This window comes from Palaemon carinicauda, chromosome 7 (assembly GCF_036898095.1).
Source record: "Palaemon carinicauda isolate YSFRI2023 chromosome 7, ASM3689809v2, whole genome shotgun sequence".
Lineage (NCBI taxonomy): Eukaryota > Metazoa > Arthropoda > Malacostraca > Decapoda > Palaemonidae > Palaemon > Palaemon carinicauda.
In genome coordinates this window covers 129,385,261-129,412,903 of record NC_090731.1, presented here as the reverse complement: position 1 = coordinate 129,412,903, position 27,643 = coordinate 129,385,261, and the positions used below count along the sequence as shown (strand labels likewise).

General features: G+C 39.5%; 1 protein-coding gene across 6 annotated transcripts in view; it reads left to right on the top strand.

Annotated features, from left to right (window-relative positions):
- LOC137644002 (cytoplasmic polyadenylation element-binding protein 1-like) overlaps positions 1-27,643 on the top strand; it is a 140,806-nt gene that overhangs the window by 104,285 nt on the left and 8,878 nt on the right. For all 6 annotated transcript variants that reach the window (XM_068376867.1, XM_068376866.1, XM_068376864.1 and 3 more), the window contains 4 exons: positions 13,524-13,679; positions 15,494-15,586; positions 19,189-19,354; positions 24,196-24,323. In XM_068376867.1, coding sequence (XP_068232968.1) covers positions 13,524-13,679; positions 15,494-15,586; positions 19,189-19,354; positions 24,196-24,323 — 543 coding nt within the window. The remainder of the gene's footprint in view (positions 1-13,523; positions 13,680-15,493; positions 15,587-19,188; positions 19,355-24,195; positions 24,324-27,643) is intronic.

The window sequence follows — 27,643 nt, the reverse complement described above, 5'->3', positions numbered from 1 at the left end:
TTAGAAATAACTTGCTGGTCCATGGGCTGGAGGAGAGGGGTGGTGTTAGGCGGTAGATACAGGACCTTTATGAAGGAATACTCGGCCAGAAGATATTCTTCGAGGCCAGGAGGGTGAGCTGGAGCATTGTCCAACACCAGCAGAAATTTCATAGGGAGGCGCTTTTCTTCCAAATATTTTCGGACAGTCGGACCGAAGCAGACATTCACCCAATCAATGAACAGCTGCCTCGTTACCCAGGCTTTTGCATTCGCCTTCCACATCACGGGAAGGTTCTCCTTAATGACTTTGTGGGCTTTGAAGGCTCGGGGATTTTCTGAATGGTACACCAGCAGGGGCTTTATCTTGCAGTCCCCACTGGCGTTTTGCGCACAAAAAGCAAGGGTAAGCCTGTCCTTCATAGGCTTATGTCCGGGTAGCCTCTTCTCCTCCGCCGTGATGAACGTCAGACGAGGCATTTTCTTCCAGAAAAGCCCAGTTTCGTCGCAATTGAAAACTTGCTGCGAACTGTAGCCTTCCTGCAGAGTCAACTCGTCGAACGTTTTAACAAAGGCTTCGGCGGCCTTCGTGTCCGAGCTGGCTGCCTCCCCATGCCGTACCACTGAATGGATGCCAGTCCTTTTCTTGAACTTCTCGAACCACCCACGAGAAGCCTTGAACTCTGGGAGTTCCTGCTGGGATGTTCCTTCTCCTGCTCCTTCTTCGGCCTGAGCACGCACGAGATCACCGAAAATGGCGGAGGCCTTCTGGCAAATTGTAGTCTCAGTGATGGTGTCTCCTGAGATCTGTTTGTCCTTGATCCACACAAGCAGCAGCCTCTCCATCTCGTCATGCACGTGCGTTCTCTTGTTGGAGAAAATAGTGACGCCCTTAGAAGGTGTTGCTGCTTTGATGGCCGCCTTCTGCTTCAGGATGGTGCCTATCGTAGACGGATTCCGGCCATACTCCTTGGCGATCGCACTTAAACGCATGCCAGACTCGTACTTTTTAACGATTTCAAGTTTCGTCTCCATCGAGAGCATCGTCTTCTTCTTTCCTTCGGCAAAATTCTTGGGACCCATGGCTACAGTAATACGTAATATAATACACTACGTAACGTTATATACAGTCTATGTATAGTAAACACTAATACAGTACAGTGCACAGTAACGAATGTTTATTAACGATAACACGTGGCGTACGAATGTACTGTATATTAACACTAAGTCAAACAAGTGAAAGCACACAATGTCTGTTAACGATACCGCTGTCGGAACGAAAAGAGAGAGAGAGAGAGAGATGAACGCCCGTGCATAGGCAAGCTGGGATAGTTGCCGACCAATAGGAAAGCAGGATCTTATGGCGTCAGCTAGCGTCTAAGTAGGGAGATAACCAATGGGTGAGCGGGAGGCTGTAAGTGAGTCTACCAAAGTTCAAAATCAGGTGGCGCGCGCTTTTTAAAATTACTCTCGGCGAAGAGTTGGGATCTCGTAAGGTTTTCGTATCCTGAAATTTTATCCGTATCCTGGGGCATAAAAATCTTTGAATCACTTTTCGCATCCTGAATTTTTCATAAGTATAAACTTTCGTATACAGAGGTATCACTGTACTTTATAAATAATTAGGGAAATGCATAACAGTTTGCGTGTTTGAAGTTTCAGCTCCCTTGTAGCGAAATTTGTTACAGTTCTCAAAACTGTCAATTTCAAAATAGAATCCATCCATCCATATACCAAGGCACTTCCCCCAATTTTGGGGGGTAGCCGACACCAACAATGAAACAAAACAAAAAGGGGACCTCTACTCTCTATGTTCCTTCAGCCTAATCAGGGACTCAACCGAGTTCAGCTGGTACTGCTAGGGTGCCACAGCCCAACCTCCCACATTTCCACCACAGATGAAGCTTCATAATGCTGACTCCCCTACTGCTGCTACCTCCGCGGTCATCTAAGGCACCGGAGGAAGCAGCAGGGCCTACTGGAACTGCGTCACAATCGCTCGCCATTCATTCCTATTTCTAGCGCGCTCTCTTGCCTCTCTCACATCTATCCTCCTATCACCCAGAGCTTTCTTCACACCATCCATCCACCCAAACCTTGGCCTTCCTCTTGTACTTCTCCCATCAACTCTTGCATTCATCACCCTCTTTAGCAGACAACCATTTTCCATTCTCTCAACATGGCCAAACCACCTCAACACATTCATATCCACTCTAGCCGCTAACTCATTTCTTACACCTGTTCTCTCCCTCACCACTTCGTTCCTAACCCTATCTACTCGAGATACACCAGCCATACTCCTTAGACACTTCATCTCAAACACATTCAATTTCTGTCTCTCCATCACTTTCATTCCCCACGACTCCGATCCATACATCACAGTTGGTACAATCACTTTCTCATATAGAACTCTCTTTACATTCATGCCCAACCCTCTATTTTTTACTACTCCCTTAACTGCCCCCAACACTTTGCAACCTTCATTCACTCTCTGCCGTACATCTGCTTCCACTCCACCATTTGCTGCAACAATAGACCCCAAGTACTTAAACTGATCCACCTCCTCAAGTAACTCTCCATTCAACATGACATTCAACCTTGCACCACCTTCCCTTCTCGTACATCTCATAACCTTACTCTTACCCACATTAACTCTCAACTTCCTTCTCTCACACACCCTTCCAAATTCTGTCACTAGTCTGTCAAGCTTCTCTTCTGTGTCTGCTACCAGTACAGTATCATCCGCAAACAACAACTGATTTACCTCCCATTCATGGTCATTCTCGCCTACCAGTTTTAATCCTCGTCCAAGCACTCGAGCATTCACCTCTCTCACCACTCCATCAACATACAAGTTAAACAACCACGGCGACATCACACATCCCTGTCTCAGCCCCACTCTCACCGGAAACCAATCACTCACTTCATTTCCTATTCTAACACATGCTTTACTACCTTTGTATAAACTTTTCACTGCTTGCAACAACCTTCCACCAACTCCATATAACTTCATCACATTCCACATTGCTTCCCTATCAACTCTATCATATGCTTTCTCCAGATCCATAAACGCAACATACACCTCCTTACCTTTTGCTAAATATTTCTCGCATATCTGCCTAACTGTAAAAATCTGATTCATACAACCCCTACCTCTTCTAAAACCACCCTGTACTTCCAAGATTGCATTCTCTGTTTTATCCTTAATCCTATTAATCAATACTCTACCATACACTTTTCCAACTACACTCAACAAACTAATACCTCTTGAATTACAACACTCATGCACATCTCCCTTACCCTTATATAGTGGTACAATACATGCACAAACCCAATCTACTGGTACCATTGACAACACAAAACACATATTAAACAATCTCACCAACCATTCAAGTACAGTCACACCCCCTTCCTTCAACATCTCAGCTTTCACACCGTCCATACCAGATGCTTTTCCTACTCTCGTTTCATCTAGTGCTCTCCTCACTTCATCTATTGTTATCTCTCTCTCTCATTCTCATCTCCCATCATTGGCACCTCAACACCTGGAACAGCAATTATATCTGCCTCCCTATTATCCTCAACATTCAGCAAACTTTCAAAATATTCCGCCCACCTTTTCCTTGCCTCCTCTCCTTTTAACAACCTTCCATTTCCATCTTTCTCTGTCTCTTCAATTCTTGCGCCAGCCTTCCTTACTCTCTTCACTTCTTTCCAAAACTTCTTCTTATTCTCTTCATATGACTGACCCAATCCCTGACCCCACCTCAGGTCAGCTGCCCTCTTTGCCTCACGTACCTTGCGCTTTACTTCCACCTTTTTCTCTCTATATTTTTCATACTTCTCTATACTATTACTCTGCAGCCATTCTTCAAAAGCCCTCTTTTTCTCTTCCACTTTCACCTTCACTCCTCCATTCCACCATTCACTGCCCTTCCTCATGCTGCCTCCAACAACCTTCTTGCCACATACATCACTTGCAATCCCAACAAAATTTTCTTTTACTAACTTCCACTCCTCCTCTAAATTACCAGTTTCTCTTACTCTCACCTCATCATATGCCATTTTCAACCTTTCCTGATATTTACTTTTTACTCCCGGTTTTATTAGCTCTTCAATCCTCACTACCTCCCTTTTACATCCACCTACTCTATTCCCCCACTCTTTTGCTACAACTAATTTTCCTTCCACCAAAAAATGATCAGACATACTGTTAGCCATACCCCTAAACACGTGCACGTCTTTCAATCTTCCAAACATTCTTTTAGTTACCAACACATAATCCATTAATGCCCTTTCTACTATTCCATTTGCCACTCTTACCCATGTATACTTATTTTTATCTTTCTTTTTAAAGAAGCTAGCACTTATTACCATCTCTTGTTCAACACACATGTCTACCAGTCTCTCACCACTCTCATTTTCACCTGGTACGCCATACTTACCAATGACACCCTCTACCTCTCCAGCGCCCACTCAAGCATTTAAGTCACCCATAACAACTACATAATTCCTTCTACCCAGTCCTTCTACACACCTAGTTAAATCATTCCAGAACTCATTCCGCTCTTCTTCACTTTTCTCACTACCTGGCCCATACGCACTGACAAACGCCCAACATTCCCTACCCAACCTAACCCTTACCCACATTAACCTAGATGATATCTCCTTCCATTCCACTACTTTACCTGTCATACATTCACTCGGCAATAACGCCACACCCTCTCTCGCTCTTCCCCTTTCAATCCCAGACACTCTACCAGACATTTCACCAAACATCACTTCACCCTTTCCTTTCATCCTTGTCTCACACAAGGCCAATACATCCATCCTTCTACTTCTAAACATACTTCCAATCTCACATCTTTTACTCTCTATCGTACTACATCCACGCACATTTAAACACCCCAAAACTAGAGTGCGGGGAGCAGTCACTCTCCCCCCAGCTCCATCTCCTTGTCGATGTCTCGCAGGAATTTTTTACAGGAGAGGGGGTTCCCAGCCCCCTCGTCCCGTCCCTTTTAGTCGCCTCTTACGACACGCAGGGATAACGTTGGCGCTATTCTAATTTTTATATGCCTCCGCGGCCACAGAATAATTTAGGTCAAATGATTGATCTATGATGGTAATTCACCAGCATAGATAATAAGTTGTTTTGAATATAACCTGTATTTATGAAGTTTTCAGTTACGAAGTACAAAGGGCTGTCAAAACTTATAAAAATAGTACAGAAAATTGAATTACCCAGCAGCATATCCTATAATGCAGTATTCATGTTGATAAAAGGGAAAGGTGAATGGATGTTTGGTGAAATGTCTGGTAGTGTGTCTGGAATTGAAAGGGGAAGAGCAAGAGAAGATGTGGCTTTATTGCTGAGTGAATGGATGACAGGTAAAGTAGTGGAATGGAAGGAGATATCATCTAGGTTAATGTGGTTAAGGGTTAGGTTGGGTAAGGAATGTTGGGCTTTTGTCAGTGCATATGGGCCAGGTTGTGAGAAAAGAGAAGAGCAGAATGAGTTCTGGAATGAACTAACTAGGCGTATAGAAGGACTGGGTAGAAGGAATTATGTAGTTGTCATGGGTGACTTAAATGCTAGAGTGGGTGCTGGAGAGGTAGGTGGCATTGGGAAGTAAGGCTTACCAGGTGAAAATGAGATTGGCGAGACTGGTAGATATGCGTGTTGACCAAGAGATGGTGATAAGTTCTAGCTTTTTCAAAAAGAAATATGAAAACAAGTATACATGGGTAAGAGTGGCAAATGGAAGAGTGGTAGAAAGGGCGTTAATGAGTTGTGTTGATAACTAAAAGAATGTTTGGAAGATTGAAAGACGTGCACGTGTTTAGGGGTATGGCTAACAGTATGTCTGATCATTTTTTGGTAGAAGGAAAATTAGTTGTAGCTTAAGAGTGGGGGAATAGAGTTAGGTGGATGTAAAAGGGAGCTAGTGAGGGTTTGAGCTAATAACCGCGGGTAAAAAATAAATATCAAGAAAGGTTGAAAATGGCATATGATGAAGTGAAAGTAAGAGAAACTGGTAATTTAGAGGAGGAGTGGAAGTTAGTAAAAGGAAATTTTGTTGGGATTGCAAGTGATGTGTGTGGCAAGATGTTTGTTGGAGGCAGCATGAGGAAGGGCAGTGAATGGTGGAATGAAGGAGTGAAGGTAAAAGTGGAAGAGAAAGAGGGCTTTTGAAGAATGGCTGCAAAGTAATAGTGTAGAGAAGTATGAAAGATATAGAGAGAAAATGTGGAAGTCAAGCGCAAGGTAAGTGAGGCAAAGAGGGCAGCTGACCTGAGGTGGGGTCAGGGATTGGGTCATTCATATGAAGAGAATAAGTAGTAGTTTTGGAAAGAAGTGAAGAGAGTAAGGAAGGCTGGTTCAAGAATTGAAGAGACAGTGAAAGATGGAAATTGAAGGTTGTTAAAAGGAGAGGAGGCAAGGAAAAGGTGGGCCGAGTATTTTGAAAGTTTAATGAATGTTGAGGATAATAGGGTAGTGTGTCTGGAATTGAAAGGGGAAGAGCAAGAGAAGATGTGGCTTTATTGCTGAGTGAATGGATGACAGGTAAAGTAGTGGAATGGAAGGAGATATCATCTAGGTTAATGTGGTTAAGGGTTAGGTTGGGTAAGGAATGTTGGGCTTTTGTCAGTGCATATGGGCCAGGTTGTGAGAAAAGAGAAGAGCAGAATGAGTTCTGGAATGAACTAACTAGGCGTATAGAAGGACTGGGTAGAAGGAATTATGTAGTTGTCATGGGTGACTTAAATGCTAGAGTGGGTGCTGGAGAGGTAGGTGGCATTGGGAAGTAAGGCTTACCAGGTGAAAATGAGATTGGCGAGACTGGTAGATATGCGTGTTGACCAAGAGATGGTGATAAGTTCTAGCTTTTTCAAAAAGAAATATGAAAACAAGTATACATGGGTAAGAGTGGCAAATGGAAGAGTGGTAGAAAGGGCGTTAATGAGTTGTGTTGATAACTAAAAGAATGTTTGGAAGATTGAAAGACGTGCACGTGTTTAGGGGTATGGCTAACAGTATGTCTGATCATTTTTTGGTAGAAGGAAAATTAGTTGTAGCTTAAGAGTGGGGGAATAGAGTTAGGTGGATGTAAAAGGGAGCTAGTGAGGGTTTGAGCTAATAACCGCGGGTAAAAAATAAATATCAAGAAAGGTTGAAAATGGCATATGATGAAGTGAAAGTAAGAGAAACTGGTAATTTAGAGGAGGAGTGGAAGTTAGTAAAAGGAAATTTTGTTGGGATTGCAAGTGATGTGTGTGGCAAGATGTTTGTTGGAGGCAGCATGAGGAAGGGCAGTGAATGGTGGAATGAAGGAGTGAAGGTAAAAGTGGAAGAGAAAGAGGGCTTTTGAAGAATGGCTGCAAAGTAATAGTGTAGAGAAGTATGAAAGATATAGAGAGAAAATGTGGAAGTCAAGCGCAAGGTAAGTGAGGCAAAGAGGGCAGCTGACCTGAGGTGGGGTCAGGGATTGGGTCATTCATATGAAGAGAATAAGTAGTAGTTTTGGAAAGAAGTGAAGAGAGTAAGGAAGGCTGGTTCAAGAATTGAAGAGACAGTGAAAGATGGAAATTGAAGGTTGTTAAAAGGAGAGGAGGCAAGGAAAAGGTGGGCCGAGTATTTTGAAAGTTTAATGAATGTTGAGGATAATAGGGTAGTGTGTCTGGAATTGAAAGGGGAAGAGCAAGAGAAGATGTGGCTTTATTGCTGAGTGAATGGATGACAGGTAAAGTAGTGGAATGGAAGGAGATATCATCTAGGTTAATGTGGTTAAGGGTTAGGTTGGGTAAGGAATGTTGGGCTTTTGTCAGTGCATATGGGCCAGGTTGTGAGAAAAGAGAAGAGCAGAATGAGTTCTGGAATGAACTAACTAGGCGTATAGAAGGACTGGGTAGAAGGAATTATGTAGTTGTCATGGGTGACTTAAATGCTAGAGTGGGTGCTGGAGAGGTAGGTGGCATTGGGAAGTAAGGCTTACCAGGTGAAAATGAGATTGGCGAGACTGGTAGATATGCGTGTTGACCAAGAGATGGTGATAAGTTCTAGCTTTTTCAAAAAGAAATATGAAAACAAGTATACATGGGTAAGAGTGGCAAATGGAAGAGTGGTAGAAAGGGCGTTAATGAGTTGTGTTGATAACTAAAAGAATGTTTGGAAGATTGAAAGACGTGCACGTGTTTAGGGGTATGGCTAACAGTATGTCTGATCATTTTTTGGTAGAAGGAAAATTAGTTGTAGCTTAAGAGTGGGGGAATAGAGTTAGGTGGATGTAAAAGGGAGCTAGTGAGGGTTTGAGCTAATAACCGCGGGTAAAAAATAAATATCAAGAAAGGTTGAAAATGGCATATGATGAAGTGAAAGTAAGAGAAACTGGTAATTTAGAGGAGGAGTGGAAGTTAGTAAAAGGAAATTTTGTTGGGATTGCAAGTGATGTGTGTGGCAAGATGTTTGTTGGAGGCAGCATGAGGAAGGGCAGTGAATGGTGGAATGAAGGAGTGAAGGTAAAAGTGGAAGAGAAAGAGGGCTTTTGAAGAATGGCTGCAAAGTAATAGTGTAGAGAAGTATGAAAGATATAGAGAGAAAATGTGGAAGTCAAGCGCAAGGTAAGTGAGGCAAAGAGGGCAGCTGACCTGAGGTGGGGTCAGGGATTGGGTCATTCATATGAAGAGAATAAGTAGTAGTTTTGGAAAGAAGTGAAGAGAGTAAGGAAGGCTGGTTCAAGAATTGAAGAGACAGTGAAAGATGGAAATTGAAGGTTGTTAAAAGGAGAGGAGGCAAGGAAAAGGTGGGCCGAGTATTTTGAAAGTTTAATGAATGTTGAGGATAATAGGGTAGTGTGTCTGGAATTGAAAGGGGAAGAGCAAGAGAAGATGTGGCTTTATTGCTGAGTGAATGGATGACAGGTAAAGTAGTGGAATGGAAGGAGATATCATCTAGGTTAATGTGGTTAAGGGTTAGGTTGGGTAAGGAATGTTGGGCTTTTGTCAGTGCATATGGGCCAGGTTGTGAGAAAAGAGAAGAGCAGAATGAGTTCTGGAATGAACTAACTAGGCGTATAGAAGGACTGGGTAGAAGGAATTATGTAGTTGTCATGGGTGACTTAAATGCTAGAGTGGGTGCTGGAGAGGTAGGTGGCATTGGGAAGTAAGGCTTACCAGGTGAAAATGAGATTGGCGAGACTGGTAGATATGCGTGTTGACCAAGAGATGGTGATAAGTTCTAGCTTTTTCAAAAAGAAATATGAAAACAAGTATACATGGGTAAGAGTGGCAAATGGAAGAGTGGTAGAAAGGGCGTTAATGAGTTGTGTTGATAACTAAAAGAATGTTTGGAAGATTGAAAGACGTGCACGTGTTTAGGGGTATGGCTAACAGTATGTCTGATCATTTTTTGGTAGAAGGAAAATTAGTTGTAGCTTAAGAGTGGGGGAATAGAGTTAGGTGGATGTAAAAGGGAGCTAGTGAGGGTTTGAGCTAATAACCGCGGGTAAAAAATAAATATCAAGAAAGGTTGAAAATGGCATATGATGAAGTGAAAGTAAGAGAAACTGGTAATTTAGAGGAGGAGTGGAAGTTAGTAAAAGGAAATTTTGTTGGGATTGCAAGTGATGTGTGTGGCAAGATGTTTGTTGGAGGCAGCATGAGGAAGGGCAGTGAATGGTGGAATGAAGGAGTGAAGGTAAAAGTGGAAGAGAAAGAGGGCTTTTGAAGAATGGCTGCAAAGTAATAGTGTAGAGAAGTATGAAAGATATAGAGAGAAAATGTGGAAGTCAAGCGCAAGGTAAGTGAGGCAAAGAGGGCAGCTGACCTGAGGTGGGGTCAGGGATTGGGTCATTCATATGAAGAGAATAAGTAGTAGTTTTGGAAAGAAGTGAAGAGAGTAAGGAAGGCTGGTTCAAGAATTGAAGAGACAGTGAAAGATGGAAATTGAAGGTTGTTAAAAGGAGAGGAGGCAAGGAAAAGGTGGGCCGAGTATTTTGAAAGTTTAATGAATGTTGAGGATAATAGGGTAGTGTGTCTGGAATTGAAAGGGGAAGAGCAAGAGAAGATGTGGCTTTATTGCTGAGTGAATGGATGACAGGTAAAGTAGTGGAATGGAAGGAGATATCATCTAGGTTAATGTGGTTAAGGGTTAGGTTGGGTAAGGAATGTTGGGCTTTTGTCAGTGCATATGGGCCAGGTTGTGAGAAAAGAGAAGAGCAGAATGAGTTCTGGAATGAACTAACTAGGCGTATAGAAGGACTGGGTAGAAGGAATTATGTAGTTGTCATGGGTGACTTAAATGCTAGAGTGGGTGCTGGAGAGGTAGGTGGCATTGGGAAGTAAGGCTTACCAGGTGAAAATGAGATTGGCGAGACTGGTAGATATGCGTGTTGACCAAGAGATGGTGATAAGTTCTAGCTTTTTCAAAAAGAAATATGAAAACAAGTATACATGGGTAAGAGTGGCAAATGGAAGAGTGGTAGAAAGGGCGTTAATGAGTTGTGTTGATAACTAAAAGAATGTTTGGAAGATTGAAAGACGTGCACGTGTTTAGGGGTATGGCTAACAGTATGTCTGATCATTTTTTGGTAGAAGGAAAATTAGTTGTAGCTTAAGAGTGGGGGAATAGAGTTAGGTGGATGTAAAAGGGAGCTAGTGAGGGTTTGAGCTAATAACCGCGGGTAAAAAATAAATATCAAGAAAGGTTGAAAATGGCATATGATGAAGTGAAAGTAAGAGAAACTGGTAATTTAGAGGAGGAGTGGAAGTTAGTAAAAGGAAATTTTGTTGGGATTGCAAGTGATGTGTGTGGCAAGATGTTTGTTGGAGGCAGCATGAGGAAGGGCAGTGAATGGTGGAATGAAGGAGTGAAGGTAAAAGTGGAAGAGAAAGAGGGCTTTTGAAGAATGGCTGCAAAGTAATAGTGTAGAGAAGTATGAAAGATATAGAGAGAAAATGTGGAAGTCAAGCGCAAGGTAAGTGAGGCAAAGAGGGCAGCTGACCTGAGGTGGGGTCAGGGATTGGGTCATTCATATGAAGAGAATAAGTAGTAGTTTTGGAAAGAAGTGAAGAGAGTAAGGAAGGCTGGTTCAAGAATTGAAGAGACAGTGAAAGATGGAAATTGAAGGTTGTTAAAAGGAGAGGAGGCAAGGAAAAGGTGGGCAGAGTATTTTGAAAGTTTAATGAATGTTGAGGATAATAGGGAGGCAGATATAATTGCTGTTGCAGGTATTGAGGTGCCGGTTATGGGAGATTAGAATGAGAGAGAGATTACAATAGAGGAAGTGAGGAGAGCACTAGATGAAACAAGAGTAGGAAAAGCATCTGGTATGGATGGTGTGAGAGCTGAGATCTTAAAGGAAGGGGGGTGTGACTGTACTTGGGAGATTGTTTAATATGTGTTTTGTGTTGTCAATGGTACCAGTAGATAGGGTTTGTGCTTGTATTGTACCACTATATAAAGGTAAGGGGGATGTGCATGAGTGTTGTAATTCAAGGGGTATTAGTTTTTTGAGTGTAGTTGGAAAAGTATATGGTAGAGTACTGATTAATAGAATTAAGGATAAAACAGAGAATGCAATCTTAGAAATACAGGGTGGTTTTAGAAGAGGTAGGGGTTGTGTGAATCAAATTTTTAGTGTTAGGCAGATATGTGAGAAATATTTAGCTAAAGGTAAGGTGGTGTATGTTGCGTTTATGGATCTGGAGAAAGCGTATGATAGTTGGTAGGGAAGCAATGTGGAATGTGATGAAGTTATATGGAGTTGGTGGAAGGTTGTTGCAAGCAGTGAAAAGTTTTTACAAAGGTAGTAAAGCATGTGTTAGGATAGGAAATGAAGTGAGCGATTGGTTTCCGGTGAGAGTGGGGCCGAGACAGGGGTGTGTGATATTGCCATGGTTGTTTAACTTGTATGTTGATGGAGTGGTGAGAGGTGAATGCTTGGACGAGGATTAAAACTGGTAGGCGAGAATGACCATGAATGGGAGGTAAATCAGTTGTTGTTTGCGGATGATACTGTACTGGTTGCGGACGCAGAAGAGAAGCTTGGCCAATTAGTGACAATTCGGAAGGGTGTGTGAAAGAAGGAAGTTGAGTTAACTCTCTTACCCCCAGGCTCTTTGGAAATTTCCAATCCTTAACCCCCAAGGGGTTCTTTTTTTCCCAGCACATTTTGCAGTATATTTTTCTTAAATTGCTCTAACAGCCTTAATTTTTGTCAGAGAGAGGTCAGGTTGGTCTCATTCTCTTGGAAAATGCCTGAATTTTTTCAAAAAATTATCAAAAATATGAAGAAATTTTTTTATAGCATTTTTTTTTGCAAGGACGTACCGGTACAAGTACGTCCATCGGGGTAAAGGGATGGGTTTTGTGAAACGTACCAGTACGTCATTTGGGGGTAAAAGGGTTAATGTGGGTAAGAGGAAGTTTGAGATGTACGAGAAGGGAGGGTGGTGCGAGGTTGAATGTCATGTTGAATGGAGTTACTTGAGGAGGTGGATCAGTTTAAGTACTTTGCATCTGTGGTTGCAGCAAATGGTGGAGTGGAAGCAGATGTACGTCAGAGTGAATGAAAGATGCAAAGTGGTGGGGCCAGTTAAGGTAGTAGTAAAAAATAGAGGGTTGGGCATGAATGTAAAGAGAGTTCTGTATAAGAAAGTAATTGTACCAACTGTGATGTATGGATCTGAGTTGTGGGGAATGAAAGTGACTGAGAGACAGAAATTGAATGGGTTTAGATGAAGTGTCAAAGGAGTATGGCTGGTGTATCTCGAGTAGATAGGGTCAGGAACGAAGTAGTGAGGGTGAGAACGGGTGTAAGAAATGAGTTAGCAGCTAGAGTGGATATGAATGTGTTGAGGTGGTTTGGCCATGTTGAGAGAATGGAAAATGGCTGTCTGCTAAAGAAGGTGATGAATGCAAGAGTTGATGGGAGAAGTACAAGAGGAAGGCAAAGGGTTGGGTGGATGGTGCTAGAAATAGGAATGAATGGCGAGCGATTGTGACGGCGTTCCGGTAGGCCCTGCTGCTTCCTCCGGTCCTTGGATGACCGCGGAGGTAGCAGCAGTAGGGGATTCGGCGTTATGAAGCTTCATCTGTGGTGGATAACGGGTGAGGGTGGGCTGTGCCACCCTAGCAGTACCAGCCGAACTCGGTGAGTCCCTTGTTAGGCTGGGAGGAACGTAGAGAGTAGAGGTCCCCTTTTTTGTTTCATTTGTCTGATGTTGGCTACCCCCCAAGATTAGGGGAAGTGCCTTGGTATATGTATGGGTAATTTTAAAATTAATCTTAATCACTTAGTTATTGAATAAGGCAAGAGACAAACTACAAAAATGTTCATATTCTGGACCTCATACCCAAAATATTTAAATTATACAATGAAGGAAATTTACCATCAAGACCCAGATATACCAATTTACAATGAATCTTTTTTTTTTTTTTTTTTTTTTTTTTTTTTGGGTGTTTTGTCACAATTTTAGAAAACTAAAAAGCAGGGTGACTAACTAGTCATTTTAAAAATTTTTTAATGTAAAATGTATTTTCAGGTTTTTCTTGGAGGAGTGCCTTGGGATGTCACTGAATTAGTATTGAAGCAGACCTTCATAGAATTTGGGTCAATTAGGGTGGAATGGCCTGGCAAGGAAAGCTCTTCAAATCCTCAGAAGGGTTATGTCTATATTACCTTTGAGCATGAAAAGCAGGTAAAAATACTGGACCATTGTTATGAATATAAATGTTTCTTCCCATTTCTCTATGGCTAGGTTTAACTTCCCCATCCTTATTCCTGAATAAAAGGAATCTAATTTTATAGTAAAGTTGCCTATTCACAAGAAATTAATAAGCTAGATTCTTTAAATGTGTTTACCAATATGTTTTTTTTAGTACCCAAAAGTTTCCTTGGGTCATGTCTCATTTTGAAATTGAACTTTTTGAACCTTGTGATTTGTTTAACTGCAGTCAATAAGATAAGTGTATTAATGCCTTTTAGGCTGATTTAGATTTTTAGGTGACTCAAGCTAATAGATTTTTTAGATTGTAGTAAGGTTTGTGAAAACTAGTGGTCAGGTTGCAAGTTTGTCATGTTTTTGCTTTCATCTCCTTTTTTTTCACATCTGCATCCTTGAATTTTGGGTAAATGACTGAGGCTGTAGAGTTGGGTGCTGCTCTTGTTGGTGGCAATTACCTGACCTCAAAAGATTTTGAGGGCTCTACTACCTTCTTGAAGTGCTTGAAATTAAGAATATTTGTTTCCATATCTTTTGCCATTGTAGACTCGCTCTAAGGCCTTTTCCTCCTTCCGCTTTCTTTAACCAAACACCTGTACCTAGTGGACATGTTTTTATCATTCATTAACCATTTTAAGCCTTTAGCCTTACCCTATCTATAAACTCTGCTTGTGGACTCAAAAAGCTAGCATACAGTGTGCGTGTGTGTGTGTGTCAACACATATGACTTTTCCTGGAGCTTTGATGCTCTTTAAGATAATTCCAAACCACCTCTTCAGGGTGTTTTCCTTTGGCTCTAGTCTGGGAAAGATATTAGCATAATAAAGGAGTACCAACAAATCAATATCATTGCTATTAGTGATTTTTTTACAATTTTTAGTGTTCAGGGTAGTTTTACCCTTTGAAATCACTGTATCTTCTCTTGTGCGAGTTACATTACATCCTACTTCCAACAGGACCTTTCATACCAAGTTTATAAACATTTGCTTAATTTTTATTAGCTGGGAAAATCTTTACTTAATTTCACAACTGTTTAGGATGGATAACCCAACACCAACACAACTTCCTAAACACAAGCATTGAGTAGCATATTTGATGTAGTCCACATTTCCATATCCATCAAATACTAAAGGCTTTCCTGTACCTAGATGCGACATACTTATAATACTGGGCAATGATCTCTTCAAATGTGAAACCTTCTAGCCATGATATACGCTGTAGTAGCACTTCTAACTATCACATGCTACACAGTTTAGGGCCCACAATGCCTCTTTTAAGACAGGTTAGTTCTGAAGAACCCATGCTTGACCACAAAGCTCATATTCAAGAATATATAACCTGCTCTTTAGTAGATACTTCATTATTGACTGGAATAGAAATAAAAGTTGTGGATCAGTCTGAACAATTTGTCTTGATTGATTACTAAGAGGGATTTGGGTTCCAAGTGTAACTTGTTTTTCTGCAAAAATTTTTGACCTTTTTTTTCAATCATGGAGGAAATAACATTCCTTCTAACCATTCTTTCCTTAACAATAATTTCCTTGTCTGTAGAGACCCCACTTGAGATGCAGTACTATAAAGAAGTGGGTCGTCCATAAATGGATCATATGTTAAGAAAACGAAAAGAATTTTGTGTCCATGTAGTCTCGCTGATCGAACATTTGCAATAACACCCAGGACAATAAATTTTGAAAAGGTTTTTGTAAGGTTTGAAGGTTGTAACTCAGTTAGCTCAGCCAGATTTTAAATTTTTAGGATACTGTATGTCTTTAATTCTATTATGATTTCAGGTTAAGGCCTTGCTAGCTTCCTGCACGCAAGACTTGGGCATCGATGGGAATTATTACTACAAGGTGTCATCCCGAAGAATGAAGCGCAAAGATGTAAGAGCTGGTGGCTTCAGTATCTTCCTTGATATTAAAGCCTTGAGCTTTACAAGTTTTTGTAGTACTTTATTTTTTCTTTTCCTTGCCCAACAAAAAGTTAATTACCATTAGTGATTTGATTTGTTAGTTTTACAATTTTATCTTATTTCTCTTCCTATTTTGAAGTTTTTATAGTTTATAAATGAACTCTATTAAGTCCCTTGTCAGGCTGGGAGGAGCATAGAGAGGAGAGGTCCCCTCTTTTGTTTCATTTGTTTGATGTCGGCTACCCCGCAAAATTGAGGGAAGTGCCTTGGTATATGCATATATGTACATACATACATATACCATGGCACTTCCCCCAATTTTGGGGGGGTAGCCGACATCAACAAAGAAACAAAAACAAAAAGGGAACCTCTACTCTACGTTCCTCCCAGCCTAACAAGGGACTCAACCGAGTTCAGCTGGTACTGCTAGGGTGTCACAGCCCACCCTCCCACATTATCCACCACAGATGAAACTTCATAATGCTGAATCCCCTACTGCTGCTACCTCCGCGGTCACCTAAGGCATCGGAGGCAGCAGCAGGGCCTACCGGAACTGCGTCACAATCGCTCGCCATTCATTCCTATTACTAGCACGCTGTCTTGCCTCGCTCACATCTATCCTATCACCCAGAGCTTCCTTCACTCCATCCATCCACCCAAACCTTGGCCTTCCTCTTGTACTTCTCCCATCAACTCTTGCATTCATCACCACCTTTAACAGACATCCATTTTCCATTCTCTCAACATGGCCAACCACCTCAACACATTCATATCCACTCTAGCTGCTAACTCATTTCTTACACCCGTTCTCACTCTCACCACTTCGTTCCTAACCCTATCTACTCGAGATACCCCAGCCATACTCCTTAGACACTTCATCTCAAACACATTCAATTACTGTCTCTCCATCACTTTCATTCCCCACAACTCCGATCCATACATCACGGTTGGTACAATCACTTTCTCATATAGAACACACTTTACATTCATGCCCAACCCTCTGTATTTTACTACTCCCTTAACTGCCCCCAACACTTTGCAACCTTCATTCACTCAGACGTACATCTGCTTCCACTCCACCATTTGCTGCAACAACAGACCCCAAGTACTTAAACTGATCCACCTCCTCAAGTAACTCTCCATTCAACAGGACATTCAACCTTGCACCACTTTCCCTTCTCGTACATCTCATAACCTTACTATTACCCACATTAACTCTCAACTTCCTTCTCTCACACACACTTCCAAATTCTGTCACTAATCGTCCAAGCTTCTCTTCTGTGTCTGCAACCAGTACAGTATCATCCACAAACAACAACTGATTTACCTCCCATTCATGGTCAGTAGTAGGTTGGCCTGGGCACCAGCCGCCCGTTGAGATACTACCGCTAGAGAGTTATGGGGTCCTTTGACTGGCCAGACGGTACTACATAGGACCCTTCTCTCTGGTTACGGTTCTTTCCCTTTGCCTACACAGACACCAAATAGTCTGGCCTATCCTTTACAGATTCTCCTCTGTCCTCATACACCTGATAACACTGTGATTACTAGACAATTCTTCTTCACCCAAGGGGTTAACTACTGCACTGTAATTGTTCAGTGGCTACTTTCCTCTTGGTAAGGGTAGAAGAGAGACTTTAGCTATGGTAAGCAGCTCTTCTAGGAGAAGGACACTCCAAAATCAAACCATTGTTCTCTAGTCTTGGGTAGTGCCATAGCCTCTGTACCATGGTCTTACACTGCCTTGGGTTAGAGTTCTCTTGCTTGAGGGTACACTCGGGCACACTTTACTATCTAGTTCCTCTTCATCTTGTTCTTTTAAATTTTTAGTGTTTAAATAGGAAGTATTTATTTGAATATTGTTACTATTTCTAAAATATTTTATTTTTCCTTATTTCCTTTCCTCACTGGGCTATTTTCCCCGTTGGGGCCCCTGGGCTTATAGCATCCTGCTTTTCCAACTAGGGTTGTAGCTTAGCATTTAATAATAATAATAATAATTCTCGTCTACCAGTTTTAATCCTCGTCCAAGCACTCGAGCATTCACCTCTCTCACCACTCCATTAACATACAAGTTAAACAACCATGGCGACATCACACATCCCTGTCTCAGCCCCACTCTCACCGGAAACCAATCACTCACTTCATTTCCTATCCTAACACATGCTTTACTACCTTTGTAGAAACTTTTCACTGCTTGCAACAACCTCCCACCAACTCCATATAACCTCATCACATTCCACATTGCTTCCCTATCAACTCTATCTTACGCTTTCTCCAGATCCATAAACGCAACATACACCACCTTACCTTTTGCTAAATATTTCTCGCATATCTGCTTAACTAAAAATTTGATTCATACAACCCCTACCTCTTCTAAAACCACCCTGTATTTCTAAGATTGCATTCTCTGTTTTATTCTTGATCCTATTAATCATTACTCTACCATACACTTTTCCAACTACGCTTAACAAACTAATGCCTCTTGAATTACTACTCATGCACATCTCCCTTACCCTTATATAGTGGTACAATACATGCACAAACCCAATCTACTGGTACCGTTGACAACACAAAACACACATTAAACAATCTCGCCAACCATTCAGGTACAGTCACACCCCCTTCCTTCAACATCTCAGCTCTCATACCATCCATACCAGATGCTTTTCCTACTCTCGTTTCATCTAGTGCTCTCCTCACTTCATCTATTGTAATCTCTCTCTCATTCTCATCTCCCATCACTGGCACCTCAACACCTGCAACAGCAATTATATCTGCCTCCCTATTATCCTCAACATTCAGTAAACTTTTAAAATATTCCGCCCATCTTCTCCTTACCTCCTCTCCTTTTAACAACCTTCTATTTCCATCTTTCACTGTCTCTTCCATTCTTGAGCCAGCCTTCCTCACTCTCTTCACTTCTTTCCAAAACTACTTCTTATTCTCTTCATATGAATGACCTAATCTCTGACCCCACCTCAGGTCAGCTGCCCTCTTTGCCTCACGTACCTTGCGCTTTACTTCCACATTTTTCTCTTTATATTTTTCATACTTCTCTATACTATTACTCTGCAGTCATTCTTCAAAAGCCCTCTTTTTCTCTTCCACTTTTACCTTCACTCCTTCATTTCACCATTCACTCCTTCATTCCACCATTCACTGCCCTTCCTCATGCTGCCTCCAACAACCTTCTTTCCACACACATGCATATATGTATGTATGTATGTATAAATGAAAGATCTAATTTAATGTTGTTACTGATCTTAAGATATTTTTTTTATTGTTCTTTACTACTTTTCTAGTTCATTTCCTTGTTTCCCTTCCTCACTGGGTTATTTTTCCCCGTTGGAGCCCTTGGGCTTACAGCATCCTGCTTTTCCACCTAGGGTTGTAGCTTAGTTTGTAATAATAATATGGTTGGTATTTTTCAATGTGTGAATAATTAACAAATCTGTTTCTGAGCAATATAAATATTTCTATATTTTTGTTTTATATGGCCTTTTGATTTAAGGTCCTGGTGCATTATGAATATTTCTATAGTTTGTTTTATATTACATTTTATATTTTTAGGTCCAGGTAATTCCTTGGGTATTAAGTGACAGCAATTATGTGCGTTGCCCTTCATATCAGCTTGATCCTTCCAAGACTGTCTTTGTAGGAGCTTTACATGGGATGTTAAATGCAGAGGGGCTGGCCATCATAATGACTGACTTGTTTGGTGGTGTTGTTTATGCAGGCAAGTTCCCACATTGTTCTTTTCCCTAGGAAGTCACTTTGTGATATATAAGGTACAAAAAGCATAATTACACAGATAAGTTTTAGTATTTACATGAAACATCTTGTTGAGAAATTAAAGTAAATCCCTTGAATCATAAGTTGTCAATAATAGAATTATATAAAAAGGGCAAGGGAAAAATGAAGAGTATGCTAAAACTTAGGCAATATGAAACTTGAGGTAACTAGAAAAGAACTAAAGGAATAATTTTTTAAACAAATAACCTTGTGGCTATTTTAGGAATGTAACCAGTGGTTACTGAAAATGCCTAGTAAAACAAAACACTTGAATACTCATATGTTAGTAATTTTCAATGTAAAAAAATATATTGCAAGGGCTAATGAGAAGTTTTGTAATAGACGAGTGTGTCACACAGAGGGGCTAGTGAAAGTAATTTTGTAATATTGTAAACTGACATGTGAATGCAAATTAGGCGAGGCTACTCTTATTAGAAATTTTGTATTAGTAGAGAGAAAAAAGGCTTTACTTGAAGGTGTGCCCTACTTTTGTCTCAGAACTAGGGCTGACCAGAAAAAAATGCCGTATTTCCCGAGTCATAAGACGCACTTATTTCACGAAAAATGCCCCCCAAAATCACCCTGCATCTTAGCACTTAAGAAAAAGTTGTATTGGGGAATTTGACATCCCTCAAACACTTGACTATTGACATACAAGCCCTCAAACTCACAAGAAATAGAATATAAACGTACAATTATCATTCTTATGTAATAAATTCATTTATTTGCATATTGCACTTCATTTAATCAAGTACAGTAGCAAATTATTTGTTTGTTTTGGTAATCAGCTGATGACTTGTCAACCCCCTTCTACAAGTAATGTGGTCTCGTTGCAGATGACGATATGACATACAGTATTAGTTTTTTATGCAGTATATATATATATTTTCTCATATGTTATTTTGTAATAAAGCTATGTATTGACAATGACTTTGTTGCCTGAGTTCCAAGATGATACAAACGGACAGTTGCTGAATACGACCTTGGAAAAACTTCTGTTAGTTGAGTGCATTATTACCAAGTTAGCAGAAAAGTAACTAGACCTAGAATCACATAAATAGTAGCAAAAGTATTCCTCCTAAAATTAATTTCTATATTTCTTTAATCAAGAATTGTTTTGTCTGAAAATTTACAGGCTATATGAGGAATTTTGGAAATATTACTAAAATTTTACCTCTTTACCAAAATTTTATGAACCTTTGGCAACACTGCTTTCATGCAAACAAGACTTGAAACACCAAACACTATGACTAAACTTGTAGTTGTGGTGGAAACTACGACTGGTTTAGTGGTTTCTTATAAGAATATGTAAATAAAATTGGGATAATCGGCATATAGCTAATTAATATTAACTTGAAACATTCCATAATACAGCCAAAATAAGAAAAGTTACGGTGCCAGACAATTACGCTAGTCCATGACTAAGAGGTTTTTAAAATACTCAATTTTTTTTCTAAAACTGCCTTGCTAATTTAAGTGCGCGTCTTACCACTTGTATCGTCTTATGACACTGGGAATACATTAAGTAAAATGGAAAGAGTATCATAGACATTACATTGAAAAGATATAACAATTGATGTTATTTGGAGATGTGCTGTTAAAGAGGTTTTACAAAAACTTAGAATAATAAAAGGAGGAACAAGGTGTAATTTGTCAGAAAAGCTGTAGAAAACATAATTAGCAAGATACAGTAACAAAATTTAAGGAGTTGGTGAAGACCTAGACCAGGTATCAATAAACTGTAGACAAGCTAAGAAAAATAGCATGCGCTTTGTTTTAAGGTTGTGGCACTGAGACCTTAGATTTTGTATAGGCAGAAGCGGCTACTCGTAAATCATGGAAGAGCTCGTCTATATGGCTGGAAGATTCAATGGCTGAAGCTATGAAGGTTCCTGATAGAAGGCAGATTAGCAAATTTCCAGGAACCTTACAATTTGTTGTAAAGGAGGGATGTCCTACATCTCTACGTACTAGGCCTCCTTCATCAATAATGCCAATTCCTTTTCCAGGGTGCATGAACAAACTCCAATAATATGGGGTTGTCGCTGGAGGTTCAAAATCTTTTGGAAAAACTGTATAAAAGTACCATAATTATGAATACTGTACATCTCAAAGGTTTTAACAATAGGATATTTTTAGGTTTCAAAAGTATCAGGTGGATGGAATACTATTGGATGTTTAGAGACTTGTTTTGACATAATTTAGATGGAAACTCCTTCCACTGTACTAACAATCATGAGGAAGGAGGATTAAAAGTTTCATATTGATTATATGGATCTATTTTCATGTCCCTATTTACTGTTTATTTGTGTGGATAAGATATACTAATTAGTGACTTGGTTTTGATCTAAGCAGTCGTTTCATCATTGTGAGAAATTTGGTAGAGATTATTTTTTTTTTTTAGCTAGCAGTAAAAACTTGGTGCATTCTTCTGTAGAGGGAATATCAGCAGACCTCTGCTCCCCCAAGACATCACACACTTTAAATCTTAAGCCATCTAGATGAAAACTTGCAAAACTTAGAATTGAAATTTTCTCTTGCACTTCCTTGGCCTTATTGATTATATTGAGCCCGAAAACCATATCCCTTTGTTCTGTTTTAATTGTGCACCACCCTTGTGTTCACTCCCTTGTGTGATGCAGTATGCTATATTCCTTGACTGGCTTTGAACTCTAGACTTTTTGAGGATATCTTGGACTTGGCTGCTTTGTATCTAAATGTCGCACAATACAGACGATTCTTTATATTTATCTTTGTGTACTCATACTTCAAGAGAATAGTATATATTTTTCTTCCACATATGAGTAAGCATTACCACTATTAGTGTTTGCTAGTTAAAGACATTGCTATACCCTACATGGATTGCTGCTGATTTTTAATGAAACTTGTACATGACAGACCATAGATTTAATTTTATTTGGTCTTGAAACCCCCATTAGCTTCTATTTGTTGAGGGAGTTGTTGACAGTTAATTGAGTTGTTCTTAATTTTGAACCAAATAGAAGATAATTTTGATGTACAGGATTTCAATAGGGTAGATGATCAGGCAGTAGTCAAGGTGATAGGAGTTTATCTGCACAAGCAAACATCAGAAAGGAAGAGGGTAATTTTTTTTCTTAAGCCTAACTACTTATGTGGAAAGAAGGAAAAAGTGCTATTTTTCCCCCTAAGTTGAACATCCCAGCCGTTCAGTTGAACTAGAAGAATCGGTTTCTAAAAAATTGATCTCTTCATCTCTTAGGGTGTTGGTAATTGGTAAAAGGTATTGGGGAAGACTGAATGTGGACTTGGCTACACAGTTCAAAGTGGTGAATATTTTCTGCTCTTGATTACTGTACCCCAGGGCATGGGCAGTAGATACAATATTTTTAAATCAAGACACTTTTAACTTTGTATGCCTTTCCTCCTTTCGCAATGATTCACATTTTTTAACAAAGGAAATTGAATGCTAGGATCACTTGTGGTGCCTTGTTAACCTCAAAGACCTTCTTTTCCCATTCCATGGCTAGTTGTGATAGCACTATCAAGAATATTATCTTTCAGACAAAGATTTCTTCAAACCACCTTTTTTCTTTTCTCAAACCCTAACCCCTAGGTGCTTCAACTTGAGGTGGAGAATATTTTGCTAGCAAAGGGTTGTCAAGGAAAACTTAGAATTTGGCTTCAAGGAGAAAATCGACAGACAATCTGTACCAGTACATGTAGCAAACTTCTTTTGGGTATCGCAATAAGGGTATATCTCTAAATGAGCAAATTATATCATTTAAGCTCTAAAATTTTTTTTATTGCAATGTCAAGTTTTTTTAAACCTATTGGATTATACTTCTGTTGATAAATTTCCCCGTGCAGATAAGATTAGATGATGCTGGTATTTAATGAGTTAGTAATTGTCCTGCTGCAGGTAAAATTAGATGGTCTCGTTCGTTTCTGTTTTGAAAAACCTTCAATACTAATTTATGAGGAAATAAAAAATAAACTCTTTTTGGTGTTATCTTTGACTAAAGGAATTAATAGATTACAAGCATTATTAATAAAGGTGGGTTTGGGTCACAGTAAAGGAAATTTTATCCTTGAGAACCAAATACAGTATGTTGAAGAAAGAAATTTAGAATTAGGATTTTATGCATAGAGATGTAAGGTATATTGGGATAGAATTGCTGATTTATTGGTTACAGTGCCAAATGTTGCTTTTGGACAAAGTTCCTCTAATAGGCCAATTAAAAAGAATGAAAGTTTTTTTTAAATCAGAGTAAATAATTGTCTCATGCTACAACTAATCTTCAAGAATAATATTCCATGGTAACCTTTGCCAGCATATCAGTAGAGAAGTAGCTTTTTTATTCATTATTTAGTGGCTTTTGTAAAATTTAAGATTGATTAGTCATGGTTTTATAGTTTGGGTAGGGGAACTTTAGAAGTAAATCTATGTTTTCAGTATATTTTTGAATGAAAATCATGATGTAACTAATAGCTATGATATATATATATAGTTTTGGGTTTAGGATATAATCATTTCATATATTGTCTCTAGTGTAAAGTGATATAGATGTTTTCTTGCCTAGCTTAGAATATGGTTGAGAGAAATATTCATTATAGGCTTGGCTTGAATTGAAAGTTCTAGCAGATATTATAGACCTTGGTCGCTAGTGTTACGTCTATATACCCTTGATTGTGGAAGATACATATTGTACAGTACTTCAATTCCTTCCCTTCTCCAAAAAAAGAAAATGAAATGTTTGAGCTAGTTGGTCTACACTAAAGTGAGTTTCTTTTTTTTTTTTACAGGAATTGATACAGATAAGCATAAGTATCCCATTGGCTCTGGACGTGTTACATTCAACAATGTACCTTCTTACAAGAAAGCTGTTCGTGCTGCTTTCATTGAAATTAAGACTCCAAAGTTCACCAAAAAGGTTAGTTGATGCAAGTACCTTATATTGTGTAGGCGAACATGTTGCCACTTATATGGCGTATATGTATATCTTGTTTTGAGGGAAGGGTCTCATCACTGCTTTTAGTCCACCAATCTAGAACCAAGGTTTAGGGAGAGTCAAGCTCCCACACAATGTAGCCATGTTACTGCCTATGCTATGTCACTGAGGCGCCAAATTTGTATGTCAGGCAAAAAATGAAAGAGCTTTAGACTTTGCCTCTGTATTGGGCTGTGAGCAAATCATAAGTGAAGCTACTTATAGGTCTGTTAACTGTTTGGACCTCGTATACACCAACTCCCTGGTATTATAACAAGTAAAGTTGGTTCTCCAGTTGGGACATCTGATCATACCTTGATCTCATTAATAGTGAAGACTGATCAGCCTGTGCCTAATGTATCATACTTGTGTAAGATTTGTGAATCTCATGCAGAGGGGAATGGGATTTTTAGTGATCTTTAGGGTAGAATTAGTCTCAATTGAATATTAGTGTTGATCCTGTTGTCCCTATGAGGGAGAATCTAGTTAACATAATTGATAGACGTACCCAATGCTATGGTACCATAGTTTAATGATGATTGTAGACATGTTTATTTGGAGGCGCAGGAGGCCTCTCGTCTTTGGAAGGGTAACAGATCAGATTTGACTTGGAATAAAAACTTGGCTTAGAGCTTTTGCTCAGTTTATGCTTCATCTGAAAAGGAATACAATTCAACCATAAAAGAAACCCATTCTGGTACAATCCAGGAACATAAGTGGTGAACTACCCTTACATCTGCACACTTTGGTGTAGATGCAACAATTCCTCCTTTAATTAAACCAGATAGCTGTCACTCGCTGTCCAATGGAAAAGGAAACCCTTTTGGCTGATGTGTTTGACAGTAAGCAGAGTAATGAGAAACTTTATCTTAATCATCCCTGTTTTCCCGAGGCTAAACTCCCTAGCTTAACTTTCCGATCGTGAAATTAAAGCTCTTGATGGACCTTGATGGACCTTGATGGTTATGGAGGTGTAGACCCCAATGGTATTTTTCCTTTTGTTTTTTATAAAGATATAGTAGATTTCCTAGCTCCAAATTCTAATATTTTGTGTTGGTTTAGCAAGAGGAAGACCTTTTAGTTGGTAATGTTACTTCATTATGGAAATGGTTGTGGTAGCTAGAGTCCAACTCCTTATCGCCCAGTTTCCATAACTCCCATATCTGAAGTTTTTTAACGTCTTTTGGTAAAACATCTTGATAGGTTTGCTGAAGGTAATCATCTGTTCCGTAGTTTGCAATTTTGCTTTCGTAAAGGCCTTGGAGCATGTGACACCCTTCTTAAAACTTCTAATGCTGTACAGAAATCCCTTGATTGTGGTCAGGAAGTTTGTATGATTGGCCTTGATTTTAGTGCTGCCTTTGACAGTGTTAATCATGAGACCCTTGTTTTCAAACTCACAGTTGAAAGTGGATGGATTGTATCTTAGCATTATTATTAGATTTTCAAGTAAATCAGAGTTATTGATGGGCACCATAGTGAGTATAGGAATGTGATATCTGGTGTTCCTCAGGTAGTGTTCTTGGCCCAATACTTTTCATACTATATGCACAGGACATGTTTGACCTAGAAAAAAAGCTTGTTGCATAGGCAGATGATGCTACTCTCTTTGCATCAATTCCATCTCCTGAGTGTAGATTTGGGGTTGCTGAATCCCTTTATAGAGATCTAACTAAAATTAAGAGCATGGTGCAAATTATGGTGTATGAAGTTGAATCCTAACAAAACTCTTAAGTATGATTGTGAGTAGGTTAAGGGCAGTGGTTTCTCAACATCTGCATATCAGCATTGATAATGTTTCTTCAACTCTGTATGACTTTTGAAATTTTAGGTGTAGTTCTCGACAGCAAATTTACTTTTGAGAAGGGCATAAGGTCGGTCTGTCTTCAACTGCACAAAAATTTGGCTTATTGAGTATCAAGATTTTTGATGATCAATCTATTATGAAGAAGTGTTTTAATTCTTTCATTCTACCTTGTTTTGAGTATTGTTCTCCTGTCTGGTCTTTAACTGCTGATTCTCATCTTAATTTGTTGGACAGGAACTTAGATCTATTAAATTTCTTACTCCGGATCTAGATATTAATTTCTGGCACTGTTGTTCAATTAGTATGTTATGCTTGTTGCATAAGATTTTTCAGAATTCTGATCAGCCTTGACATTTTGATTGTTACGGACAGTTCCATCCTGTTCGTAATACTAGAGATGCAGTTAATTCTAATAGCTAGGCTTTCTCCATTTTGAGGCTCAGTACTTCACAGTATTTTTAGAAGGTTTTTTTTATTCCAGCTGTGACCAATTTGTGAAATGATCTTCCTAATTGGGTAGTTGAATCGGTAGAACTTCAAAAGTTCAAACTTGCAGCAAACTTTCATGTTAAACAGTCTTTTTATAGTTTGTATATAAAATGTTCTGATTGTTAATGGGTTTTTAAAAAAAAAAATTTGTTAATTTTCTCATTTTTTTTCCCCCCCACTGGGTTATTCTTCCTGTTGGAGCCCTTGGGCTTATAGCATCTTGTTTTTCCAACTAGAGTTGCAAGCATAGCTATAGTAATAATGTGTGTGAACACCACATTTTAAAATATGTGAAGAGAGATATTATTACAGCATGGGCAATCAACAGTAATATTCTTCTCTCTCTCTCTCTCTCTCTCTCTCTCTCCTCATCTCTCTCTCTCTCTCTCTCTCTCTTCTCCTCTTTCTCTTTTCTTTCTCTTTTTTTTCTCTCTTTTTCTCTCTTTTTCTCTTTTCTCTCTCTCTCTCTTTTCTCTCTCTCTCTCTCTCTCTCTCATCTTGCTTCTCTCTCTCTCTATCTCTCTCTCTCTCTCTCTCTTCTCCTCTCTTTCTCTCTCTCCTCTCTTCTCTTTTTTCTCTCTCTCTCTCTCTCTCTTTTTCTCTCTCTTTTTTCTCTCTTTTTTCTCTCTCTCTCTCTCTCTCTTCTTTTTTCTCTCTCTTTTCTCCCTCTTTTTCCTCTCTTCTCTCTTCTTTTTCTTCTTTCTCTATCTCTTTTTCTCATTCTCTCTCTCTTTTTCCTCTCTCTCGTCTCTTTTTCTTTCTCTTTCTCTCTCTCTCTTTTCTCTCTTTCTTCTCTTTCTCTCTTCTCCCTCATTTCTTCTCTCTTTCTCTTTCTCTCTCTTCTTTCTCTCTTTCTCTTTCTCTATTTCCTCCTCTTTCTCCTCTCTTTCTCTTTCTCTCTTCTCTCTTCTCTTTCTCTCTTTCTCTTCCTCTTCTCTTCTTTCTCTCTCTTTCTCTCTTCTTTCTC